The sequence below is a fragment of the Drosophila teissieri genome, chromosome X, assembly GCF_016746235.2.
Source record: "Drosophila teissieri strain GT53w chromosome X, Prin_Dtei_1.1, whole genome shotgun sequence".
Lineage (NCBI taxonomy): Eukaryota > Metazoa > Arthropoda > Insecta > Diptera > Drosophilidae > Drosophila > Drosophila teissieri.
Genome location: NC_053034.1, coordinates 20,844,803 through 20,858,233, shown reverse-complemented (window position 1 = coordinate 20,858,233; position 13,431 = coordinate 20,844,803). Strand labels below are relative to the sequence as shown.

Here is a 13,431-nt window from a genome sequence, read left to right as displayed (position 1 = left end):
GGCAATCCGGGGATCCGGGGATCCGGGGATCCGGGTTCCCGACTCCGGCATTGTGTCAAAGAATTTAAGCGATAAAAGAGCAGCGCACAAAAACCGCCAGCTGAAAGCGATTGTTGTTACCAACAATAAGCAATCGTGTATCGTTAAAACACAAAAAAAATTAATATTACAATAATAAATGCGAAATAGCTTTTATTCAGCGCCTCCCAGGGGGTTGCACTTACATATATGAGGTCGCATCGCATCGCGTAAACAATGAAAACAAATTAAGTCGTTATATCAGCGAGGATTTAATCTCTTTAAAGCCTGGTTATCCCTTAATCACGAAAGTCATCCGTTCTAAGCGAACAACGGGGGATTTTATGGCATTGATAAAATCCACGAGTAGGCATGCGAACCTGTGAAGAGTAACTATAGCACATAGGTTGGTTAATTGATAACTTTTACTTTTAAATGCCTGTAAAAGACATTAAGTGCACACACAAATTAAAAGGATTTTTAAATTAACTGAGCATTACAAGGCAAGCACCATGAATTCGTTTGTAATATCCATTTAATACCTATTAATAATATCGCAAGCATTGAAGTGAAAGCATTGCAGTGAAACTGAAGAACCACTTTAAATGTGACCGACAGCCCAGAGAAATTCCTTCTGTTTCAATTTTCGATGCTTTCGCGTTAAATGCGTTTTTGTGTGTGCAATGCCCACAGTATCTTGATACCTCTCTATCGAAATTCAATGGGGTCTTTCGATATCCAGAAGTCATATTAAAAACTAGCAAAGTTTAGTTTAGGATTACGAAAATTAAGTCACAGCTAACCTTTTAGTCCCCTAATATAGACAAATGTCATGTCAAAATGCATGATTTCACTTCTTTTCTTAGATGTTTATCAACCACAGTTCCACAGTTTTGGTAAGGGTATCTGCTAGTCCCCACTAACACTCTCTCTTTCTTGCGCCTCCGTCTCTGTCTCTGTCTCTGACTCTGTCCCTGTCGCACTGCGACGATTTGCGTCGCGCATCAAAGAGTGTTAATCAACGAAATGGCATCATAAATAAAAACGTCATTTCATATAAATCCTTCCATGTTTCAATCAAACAAAAAGAACAAAGCCAAGCTGCAATAAAATGGCAGAAGCGGGCAGAAAAAAGGAGAGTAGTAGTGCCCCATGTCATTTCATTTAAAGTATTAATACATTCCTTCAAATAAGTTATTTTCAACGCAATAAAATGAATGGCGAGGCGGTGGATAACAGCTAACAGCCCAAAAGTTAAATTACAATTCATTTTGCTGGTGGCAATATAAATAACATAAGCTTGCTAACGTTAAATTCGATTTTTTTTATTAAAAGTGTAACCATATTGCAATTTTTCGTTTTCCAATTCATAATAAACAAGTATTAGGATAGATTTAATCATACGGTCAAGTTTCCATAACTTCATTCCATTTGGGGTTCACGGGGCTGGTCTGCTTAACATTTTCTAACAGAATTGGGCAAGTGTGACCAGGGTTCAATTGAATGCAGTCGCATGCAATGCACCCAGTACCTCGTCGGCTATGCATAATTTAAGATTTCATTCACAGAAAACTTTGGATGAATTTGCGAAACGCGACTTCTGCTGCTCATCCATTTGTTAAACAACGCTGCCAACAACTCGGCGAACAATGCGAAATTCATGGCATTGTTTTCATTCGTGTGTTGCCCTCTCGGTCGCACTTGCACTCGCACTCGCTCTCCGGGTCTATCGCTATCTCTGTCCCTCTGTTTGTAGCTTCCTTTCCGCTTTTCGGTTCGTTTTTTGGCCCACATCCTTGGGCATCTTTTACTGTTTTTATTTTCGGTTAGTAAAATACAGAAAAATATTTATAAAAATAAATTCAAGCGCACCGAGTTTAAACCGAAACAAACTTTGCACCATTTTTGTATATGTACATATATAACATACGTATGTATTATCCATGTGTGTGCTTGTGTGCGAGTGTGTGCGAATGTGTTTGTGTGTGCGTGAGAGTGCGCTTTATGTAGTCGTGTGTTGTCCATGTAGTAACTGTAGATTTACTTTATGACATTTGCTCGCTTTATTTGCATTTACATTTGAAAATTTTTTACAATCCGTTTTACATATCCACTTCTCCGCTCCGATTTTTTGTTGGCCCCCTCTTTGTTTGCCTGATTTTCGTCACAATCCGTTTGAGCCTTTGTCTGAAATCCCCGACCCCATCCCCCCCAAAAAAAATCACCCGATCCTCCCATCCCACCCCATGCCATGCCGTCCATGCATTACTCAATAAATTTGCTTTATTGAGTAAATAAATAAAACGCCAGTGCCGCCGTCGCACTGCAACATCAAACGTTCATCCTGGCTGCCGTCGTCCATGGGTATTTATTTTCCAAGAGGGCTCATAACCCATGCCCCATCACCCATCCCCCTTACCTCCGCACCACCCGCTCTACCCGCTCCACATTGCCGCGCACCCACCTTGCCACACCCACCGAACGTCCGCCTATTGACACACTCAATAAAAACCAACAAAAAAAAGGGGGGAAAAACGAAATGCGAGGTCTGGGTCTCAGCTGTATTGGCTTTCCTGCTTATTGGATTGCCGGACCCGCTACAGTGTAAACGTGCAAAACGGCTGCCCGGTTGGCAGATCACAAAAGGACTAATGGCAAATATTTTATCACTTTTTACTCAAAAGTTGTATCAATCAGCAGCGATTAAAAAAGCGCCAGAGCCATGGCGATTTCAGTTTCTAGCTTGTACAGATTCAACACAAAGAGCTGCAAGGGCATTTCAATTGCACTTTTTTCATCCGGGCGTTGGAACTTACAAAGAATTCAAAAAGAGGCTAAACTCACTGAGTAAATACTCCAACAGATATATTAGCGCAGAATTCCTGAACCAAAGTTTGACTAAGTCGTATGTTCAGAAAAGTCATAATATGGGAATATTTAGTAGACACCAGAGTTTTTGGCACAGTTTAGTTATTACTTTTTAGCTTTTATATAGTGAATGACAGGGAGTAAACAAGGTTGCCTAAGCAATAGTTTTCCTTATTAGATTCGTCGTTTTCTCATTCATACAGATGACATATGGTAGTATATTTTCATTCAACTTTATTCTTAGGGCTTGAACAATTTTAAGTAAGCTCTTGATAGTAATACATTCCAAAAACTAGTCCTGCTCATTTGAAATCACCTTTTCATCAAATTTTATAAATGTGCTATCATCAAATAAATAAATGTGATTTTTGAAATTGTAAACCAAGAGCTCTAATTGTTTTGTGACCTTCAAAATACTCAAAAAACACAATTTCGAATCAAAGTCATAATCAGTTACCAACCAAAATAGGCTTAAAAATTTAACTTTTAATTGAAAACTTTTTTCTTAAAGCCATATATATACGCTACTTCCTCAGAATAATGACTTGGGAATTCTAAGCCGCGAAGACACCATTCGGAAATGGAAAAAGTTCGTACAGGTTAGAGGATTTTTCGTAATACTCGTTCACTGCCTATCTGTCAAGTTTTCTCCTGAGTGTACCGATCCGACGTTATCGTTAGTTAGTAAGTCCTTTTCCTACGTTCCCGTTCCCTTCTCGTTTCCGTTTCCTTTCCCGTGCCCGTCTCCGTTCCCTTTCCCCGTTCCACTTTCCGGATTTGCGAAACCCGTTTCGTTTCGTCCGCACAAAGCCGCTTAAGCCTATTAGCTAAAACCCGTAGACTGCTCTCAGTCGGGACATCATAATGTTAATTAAAACTAGTCGGAGTAGAGGAGCTGCGAGGAGGGGCGCGACGGGGCGGGACGGGGCTGGGCGGGGATTAGTGGAATGGGGGAGCATTGCGAGTGTTGCAACGTTAGCCTGCCTGCACCATACATGTACCCCCCATATATACCCATATATCCTTTTGGTCGCTTTCCCTGTGCCCATCCTCCTTCCTTGACGTTAATCCACTCTTCTTTCTAATTGTGCATGCGATGTTAATGCCAACTGATTAGCCGCTTTACAACGCACCGCCAACTGCACCCATAATTCATGACTCTTGTGTTTCCTTTCCCTTCGTTTCTGTCTGTCAAACTCTCTCTCTTTCTCTCTCTATCCCTGTCTCTCTAACACACACACACACACCGTCTCTGTGTGTGTGTGTGTATGCCATACACATGTGAGCGTTACTTCCTGTTGTATGTACGTTTGTTTTATCATTGCTCTTTGGTTACAAACAGAAGGAAAATAACGTGTATAGAAATGCATAAGAAATAAGAAGAGATTGCATAAGCGCAAAATGTTAACTAATTGTTGAATGTTTCTTTTCTCCACAAACACAAACACAAAACACAAACTAAACCCATATCCACAAAAAACACACTAAAATCCATTCGCCAAATGGCCAACGATGGACGCTGAAAACCGAAACCCAAAACCCAAAACCCGAAAACCACAAACCCAATTCCACTAATTGCACTTGAAATATCCCTTTTCATATCCACCGACCATAACAACACCACCAACAATGACTCTAACAATCTGCTCTCGATGGCAAAACCACCGGAAAAAAATCAAAACCCTGCAACCCAAACCCTACCCGCAACCACCCCAAAACCAAAAACTTGCAAAAACTCCTCTACTGCTCCTGTGCGAAATGGAAAATGGCGTCAAATTGCGCTGACATTTGACGATGACAACAACAAAAACACCAATAACAATGCTACACCAACACAATACAACAACGACCTCAACTCTGAAACCGAACTGACTATCAACACTATCGCCGGCTCCTTTGAATCCATTGCAACGACACTGGCGCAAATGGCCGAACTTGGGAAATCCGTCACACAATTTTCACCACCCCTGCCCAACACTCATAAAACAAACATAAAAACCTTATCCATCAACCAATCAACGACATTTCGTATTTCTTCAACAACCTGACTTAAACATGCGAATGTTCGATACTCCACTCCACTCAACCTGTGGTTTATTCAACAACCAAATGATCCCGTGAACCTGGGTGGTTCCTTAAAATCGACCCCAATATTGGACAACCTTAACTTTTGGGTAACCCAACAACCCAACATTCGAACAACCCAACAACGCGACAACGCGCGAATGTTGCCCACAATGGCATTAACTAAATATAATGACCACGAAACTTTTCCTCTGGGTGGATATCAAACTGCAATTTCCGAACATCTGGCGTCCGCTCACATCCGCACGTACTTATATATCCTGAAACTCAAACACAAACACAAACAACACTTTGACATGCAACAACGGCCAACCGTTGTCTTCATCAACGCACTCGCACCCGCACACCCACACCCGCACACCCGCACACCCACACACATACATGAACGTTCAAACCGGCGCTGTCATCAACTGAACAACAACAATGGTCATCCCTTTATCCCCACTTCCATTTCCCCGATTACCCCCTCGATTTCCCCCATTGTGCCCGTCGTCCGCCGACCGCCACCTCCGTTTCCATTTGGCAAACTGGCACCATCAGGTCGCCTGGATTAAGGCCGATGCCAAGGCAATTCTGGCCATTCACGAGCACGTGATAACCAACAATGATCGATTATCGGTGCAGCACAACGACTACAACACATGGACGCTCAACATACGCAGCGTCAAAATGGAGGACGCCGGCAAATACATGTGTCAGGTCAACACGGATCCCATGAAGATGCAGGTGAGTGCGGCGATTGCACTGCGGCCTTCCCTTCCACCCTCCAACTCTCCCGGCTTCCCCGGAAAAACGAATCATTTGTTTTCTGTCCAGATTATAATAAATGTCGCTGCCACCGGGTTTTTTGCAAAGTTAAAAGGGCCACGAGGCCCCTTCAATTGATACAAAATATAACTAATATAAGTTAACTCGCTACCCGCAACATAAAGTGAAACGGTTTACTTGATTAAAATAGTATTTGTTTGCACAACTTAAATAAAATTGAAGATGATTCTGACCATCACAGAAACATTTTTTAAGAACTTAGGAGTTTCCGAGCAATAATAAAAAATGCTAATCAAAACGGAACAGTATAAAAGGTTTAGTTTAATGTGAGCATTCAATACTTCATTTACTGAATTTACTTTCGCCTGTGCAGTTCGATTTGTGTTTACCTGAATTTGCTTTCTATTTACTATCTCTTTTACCATCAACTTTTGACATCAGTTTAGAATGTTCAGCATATTAATTGATTGGACAATCAGCTTATGGTGTTCAACTGAATCAAGAAGTTTATTTTTATGAGCAGATATAAGTTATATCAAGTAATGCACAAACTAACATGTCGTGAAAATTGAAGATAAACCTTTTAATTACAGGAGGGGTCTAAAGAAACGTAATTTTAAATTGTTACTGCCTTTGTAGACACCTTGTATATATTTTATTTGATAGTAATACATGTATTAATAAATATAAATATAACAAGAAAGAACGCTTTAGTCGAGTTCCCCGACTGTCAGATACCCATTACTCAGCTAGTAGAGGGCGAACGAAAAAGTTCAACATTTATCGGGCATATCGATAGCAATAGGGAAAACAATAAGGCAAAAACAACGTTTGGACAAACTTTCAACTTTCTAGTTTTTATCGTTCCTGAGATCACGATGTTTATACGGACAGACAAACGGACAGACGTATGGATGGACGTACGGACGGACAGACGGACGAATAGACAGACTACTCAGCTATTGATCCTGATTAAGAATATATACACTTTATATGAACGGAAGCGCCTTCTACATGTTACATACTTTTCAACGAATATAGTACTCTAAGAGTAAAGGGTAAAAATAGCAAGCGAGATAAAAGAAATTGTTATAGTAATGTTGTATAAGAATTAGGAAGCCTTGAAGGCCTTTTTAAACAGTTTTATAGTTGGTGCCACTCACAAGATGGTTTAAAGTTCACGAATGTATATTGGATTGTAAAACTTCCTACTTCTAATATAATTATCGAGTATTAACACAAGAACCACGTATCCAATTCTTTTGAGTGAATAATAAATTAACTTAGCTTCGTGTTAATAATATTTTTAACGATTACATACTGATAGGCCGAATAATCCAGCTTTTATATTGGTTAATCACGATCCTACGGACTTTAACTAATGAATAAAGTAGAGTGTACGGAGCAGCAATAGTGAAAAACAAGGCCATTCCATGCACTACCTTTGAAATATCACATGTTTTTCCCTAACAAAGTGTTGCCTAATCTCTTCTGTTATGCAAATTTGTGCGTCGGCATAAGGCAATACAACGAAGTTCACGAACACCAATGCCGTAGTTTTTTTCGATCTTTTGTATTTGCATCACCAAGTATTTGCATCTCCGTGAAAGGCTTCCCTTTTTTGCTGCAGCCTAATTTCTTGAAACTTACAAAGCATCAAAGCTATCAACTTTCAGTTGCCTTTCCGAAGGCCTGCGCAAAAATTCCTGAAAGAGTAGGGTATAATGAAATTATTCCGGAATGCTGGGGATCCCTCTTGGGCCTTTCAATGTGCTGGCGTGTGTGTGTGTGTGTGCATATATCCTGCCTTCTATTTTTTTTATTTTTTTCCCGCTGCTGTGTGTCTGTGCGGGGTGACATTTAAACACGATATATAAACAATGAAGCGCTTTAATGACAAAAATAAATAACAAACACAGCGCCGCTGCAATGTTGACGTCACCAAAGAGCGCTTATGTGTGTGTATGCGGGGGTCCTCTGGCATTTTCCGGGGGAATTTTCCTATGTGTGCGCGTCGTTTTCATCTGACGTTTGGTGTTACTCGAGTCGAGTCGAGTCGAGTTGAATTGAGTTTTTTTATGCAGCACCACCCCACCATTAAGCGACATGTGGAAAGCGATTGCGTTTTCAATTTCATTTCATTTATGCTGCAAAGACGGCGATGAGGCGATGAGGAAAACGTGGGTGGCACGTCCCCCTTTGTAATAAAATCAACCTAACAAAGCGAATTGAGTGAAAAGCAAATATGAGACAAATAAAACGCAAACAGGCTTGACATTTCTCCAGCTTTCTCGCATGCCGTTCTGCTTTCCAGCCTTTTTTACCCACTGCCGTATAAATTTCGCGCTTGGCTCGTTTGGGGTTTTCCCCTTTTTTTTTCTGCCAGCCAGCCTCTCCTTTTTTTCCCAGTGACGTCAACTTTATTTTATGACACAACTGTCAACTGCAGCGGGAACAATGACAATGACAACGACAATGATAGCAGCAATTCGGTTATTGTTGCTAGCAGCCAGCAACCGCAGAATGAAACAAATGTTAAAAAAGGCAAAAAATTGCAAAAAAATAATATGGCAAAAAATGAAAGAGAGGTAAAGGACATTGGGCTCTATAATGAGACGGCTATTTGTCGCTGAGTGCAGCTAAAATGGTGGCCAATACTCATTAAACGGGCTCACTTTAGTGGCACTTTCAACTGCACGTAGATAAAACGATTTAAACGTTGAACATTTATTCAAATGTACACCTTTTAAACCCTTTTAGAAAACAAACTATTTTAAAAAATTGCTCTCTAGAAAGTGCTGCATTAACGTAAAATAGATTACAATTATCAGCAGGAGTTAAGTTTAAACATGTATATGACGGCACACTGGGCGTATGCGTAACATACTTAATTGGGAGTTAAAGTATCCGAACTGCTTTCGCTTGCAGACGGCCACCCTGGAAGTGGTCATCCCACCGGACATCATCAACGAAGAGACCTCCGGAGATATGATGGTCCCGGAGGGCGGATCCGCCAAACTCGTTTGCCGAGCACGTGGTCATCCGAAGCCGAAGATCACGTGGCGACGTGAGGATGGCCGGGAGATTATTGCCCGCAACGGCTCGCATCAGAAAACAAAAGGTAAGTGATGCGATTGCTACTCGCCGACTTACAAAATCGAGTTAGTACTACTAATAGAAACTACACATTTACACAATGATTTTAACGCAAGGTTCCCTTTTAAAGCAAACACATAGTATTATACCATACTTAATCCTATGCCTATACTCGTTTCCTCACCCACAGCCCAATCGGTGGAGGGCGAAATGCTGACGCTGTCGAAGATCACGCGATCGGAAATGGGTGCCTACATGTGCATCGCCTCCAACGGAGTGCCGCCGACGGTGAGCAAGCGGATGAAGCTACAGGTGCACTGTGAGTACCACTACACTATGCCATCTATCTATCCATATATGATACATGATAAATGGGCAAATGGGCAAGTGGGCGCCACCTGCAGCTGTTGGCCAAGAAAATGGCCTGATTTATGGCAGTCGAAGGCAGCTAATGCCGCATAATAATCATAATGGTAACATATAGCCCGGTTCGGATGTGCTGTGCGTGTTCCAGAAGGGGGCTGCTCCGTATTGGAGCCATACATGCGGTATGGCACAACTATAACCGGAAGCGGAAGAGGAACAGGAACAGGAACAGAACCGCAGCAATAACGCAGCGGCGGCAACTGCAAGTGTTTCCGTTTCGATATCCGGCAGCTTCCTTCACGTGGCCGGCAAACTTTCCAAATGCATTAGGGCGCCAAACTGGCGGATGTGGGGTCAAAGGGCATTTTTCCGCACGAAAATGGGCAACGGGAAAAATGGAAAACGGGTGGGGGGCGAAGTGTTTCTTGGGGCAACGCAACGTCACGTTTCTGCAGTAAAACTTTAAACTTGTGTGTGCTGGCGAGTGTGTGTGTATCATGTGAAGTGGTAATTGTTAAGGGCAGTTCTGCACTATCCCTCTGTCCCTCTGTCCGCCCACATAAAAACCCCCTTTAAGACCCCTTGAAACCCCCCTGCAACTGTTTTACCTTCCCGCATCAAAGTTAATGAAATTTCCAAAAGGGGCAAAAGTTCAAACGACGACAATTTGGCAAGCGGAAAAGCGGGAAAGCGGGAAAGCAAGAGGAATGTGAGAATACAGAAAAAATACGCTAAGAGGGGAAAAGTACGGGAAAACGAAGGAAAACCCGTAGGGGAAGTGGAGGAGGAGGGACAGCGAAGAATACCTAGAAGCATCAGCTCTCTGGAAACCCAAAAGATTGTATCCGAAAATTATATTGACACGGTCGTGAAAATGTGGCGCCAGTTTCTTCAGCCACACACACACACACACACATACTTTTGACACTCGACTTGCCGCAAAAATTAATTTTCATTTCTACTTTTTTATCTATGCCGCAAGTTCTTTTTTATTTCTCTTTGTCATTTCGTTTTCATTTGACTCTGAACGAACTCACCCACCTTCTGGCCCTCGCATTTTCAATTTAAAAATCCATATGTGCGAAAAGCAGGAAAAGCTGCGTTTCCCAAACCCCAACCACTCCCCCCGCCCAACCTGCGCTCCTTGTCTCAGCCGCACATTTCACTCGACGCCCTGATTGATTCTAATCAGAAAATTAAGTGGCTCCTCGAGGTCTTTTGCCATGTATTAGCACTAAGTGGGTGTGGAATCTTAAAGATTTCCCTTCCTGTTGGTAGATGCTTTTGGCACTCACAACTCGAATTGGGAAAGTCGGAAAAGCAGCTCTGATTCCGCTTTACTTTTCCAAACTTAATCCACTTCTCAGTCTTAAAGAGGGTATTCTCCAATTTCCTAAGCTCGGGAAGTGCGTGTAACATAAAATGTTTGATGCTCTATTTATACCCGTTACTCGTAGAGTAAAAGCGTATACTAGATTCGTTGAAAAGTATGTAACAGGCAGAAGGAAGCGTTTCCGACCATATAAAGTATATATATTCTTGATCAGGATCAATAGCCGAGTCGATCTGACCATGTCCGTCTGTCCGTCCGTCTGTCTGTCCGTTTGTCTGTCCGTCCGTATGAACGTCGAGATCTCAGGAACTATAAAAGCTAGAAAGTTAAGAATAAGCATACAGACTCCAGAGACATAGACGCAGCGCAAGTTTGTCGATTCATGTTGCCACGCCCACAAACCGCCCAAAACTGCCACGCCCACACTTTTGAAGAATGTGTTGATATTTTTTCATTTTCTTATTAGTATTGTAAATTTCTATCGATCTGCAGAAAAACTTTTTGCCACGCCCACCCTAACGCCCACAAACCGCCCAAAACTGCCACGCCCATACTTTTGAAAAATGTTGTGAAATTTTTTCACATTGTTGTTTGTCTTGTAAATATAACTCTATATACCAAAAATCTTTTTGCCACGCGCACAAACCGCCAAAAACGGTCAGTGTTGTAATTTCCCTTCGCACTTTTACCAGCTGAGTAACGGGTATCAGATAGTCGGGGAACCCGACTATAGCGTTCTATCTTGTTTTATTTTTACATTAGTATAAGTAATATCCTTAGGGACTAAAGGCGTAAATATTACCAATGAAACTAATCTATTGACAGTTAATTTAGTTAATTCTTAGACATAAATAGACAAATAAATAAATATTTAATGGCGGTAATGCAAAGCTACTGAAATCTTACCTATAGGAATCTATTCATTTAATACAGCATGAATGGAAAACGTGGTGCCTCCTTAAGCCACAGATACAGAGGAGCGACGCATAGTTTTTTCAAGCAAAATGAATCATTTTACATCCTCTAGGGACGTAAAGTTAGAGTCGAACTTCAGTGAAATTTGAGTGCCAGGAGCCCACGAAAGGTGTCCCTACTTAGCCAACGGAATATTAAGGCAAGGTTAGACATCGCCAGAACCCACTTAAACTGGACAGTCTGCAAATGGCGTAACACTTTTTGGACATGAGTCAAAAATAGTGATATTTGGTGGAACAGTATGTCCGTCGACCTCCAAACACAAAGTTCCAACCAAGCCACACACTCAAGCCTACCAAGCATTGTGGACCCAAAATCCTGGTGCCAAATATATGATTAACAATGGTATTATGGATCAACACGTATATGTAAATATACTTAGTGATGCCTTACTGCCATATGCTAAATGGAATATGCCCTTAAAATGTACATTCCAACAGGATAATAATCTGAAACACAAAAGTAAAACGGCTAAGAAATGGTTCACCCAAAATAAAAGAGTCGCAATGCCGTGCCCACCACAATCTCCCAAACTAAAACCGATCGAAAACCTGTGGGGCGAGTTTAAACAAAATGTGTCATAGAACTTCCTGACTTATAAAGCTAATCTGTGGCAAGTTGTGCAGAATGCATGGCAACTTTGCCAGGAATAGGTGGACTTCATGCCGCGTAGAGCAGGAGTAGAGCAGTGATAAGCAACAAAGTATTGGACCACATTCGAAATGTTTATAAGAAAAATAAACTTAGTTCTAAGTCATGTTGCTATTTTTCCCTTACACTGCTTTTAAAGTGAACATCAGAATGTATGCCTGTATGTTGTTTTTATCCATATTTACGAAATTAATGATGCAACAAAAGTTAAACCTTTGTTGCATTATTTGCACGAAATTTTGCCCATTAAAAGTGTCAATCTTAAACTCGCAGGTCATAAGCACTGCTATTTCAATGAACACAGCTGTAAGTGAACATTGAGAAAAAATCAAATATTTGCCAGAGCAATATCGAGTCATACCCTTTCACCATCTAGGCGTACTTAAAAATGTTAAAAGAACTTTTGGAACGCGTGCTATTAGACGAAAGAAAAAACATAAACCCTTGTTTTTCTGATTAAGTAACCGAGTTGTTGACTTTTTTCCTCAAATAAAACTTTGTAAACAAAGATTCGCAGTAGGGTTATAAACCTTCAAAAAGACATTCCTTTTCTTCTAAGCAACTTATTTTTTATTTTCTTCTAAGCAAATTCTTCCAAGTATACGTCTTACTTTATTATTGTTTTTTTGGTTGATTGTGGGGATTCTGCGTAAATGTCTGCAAAACTTTCCCTTTGACAGCGCACTAATTTCAAACTCAAGCGGTTGGATTAAAATAGAAACACAATGGACGTAACTCAAACATGGACCAGCTGTTGACACACGGGGAAAAAACAAGAGACACACGGATTATTAGATGCGAAGAATCGAGCTCAGCTCTTCAGGGAGTTCTTCGCTCTATTCTCCATTCTTTGGAGTATCCAGCTAAGCACACAGCCCATGCTGACGTCACGGGGGATTCTTGGCCGTCCGATGGTTGAATTCTCCCCCGAATTTTTTCGTATAAAAGGGGCTTGTGGTAGGTAACTGAAATCAGTTGCGATTGGAGCAAAAGACCGAGAATGCGTGCCTACATTGCAATTACCCTTCTGGCCCTCGTGGCAGTTGTCGTGGCCCAAGGAGGTGGCGGAAGACGTGGAGGACGCGGTGGCGGCGGAGGAGGCGGTGGACGCAGTCTGGGAGGATTCGGCGGACGTGGAGGTGGTCCTGGTGGCTTCGGTGGTCCTGGTGGTCCCGGTGGTCCCGGTGGCCCCGGTGGCTTCGGCGGACCTGGTCGTTTTGGAGGCCCTGGAGGCTTTGGAGGATTCGGAGGTCCTGACCGCTTCGGAGGTC

General features: G+C 41.8%; 1 protein-coding gene across 1 annotated transcript in view; it reads left to right on the top strand.

The window, feature by feature from the left end:
- Window positions 1–13,431, top strand: part of LOC122624305 (neurotrimin) — a 35,455-nt gene that overhangs the window by 16,971 nt on the left and 5,053 nt on the right. The window contains exons 4-6 of the mRNA XM_043803798.1: window positions 5,512–5,697; window positions 8,668–8,860; window positions 9,026–9,154. Coding sequence (XP_043659733.1) covers window positions 5,512–5,697; window positions 8,668–8,860; window positions 9,026–9,154 — 508 coding nt within the window. The remainder of the gene's footprint in view (window positions 1–5,511; window positions 5,698–8,667; window positions 8,861–9,025; window positions 9,155–13,431) is intronic.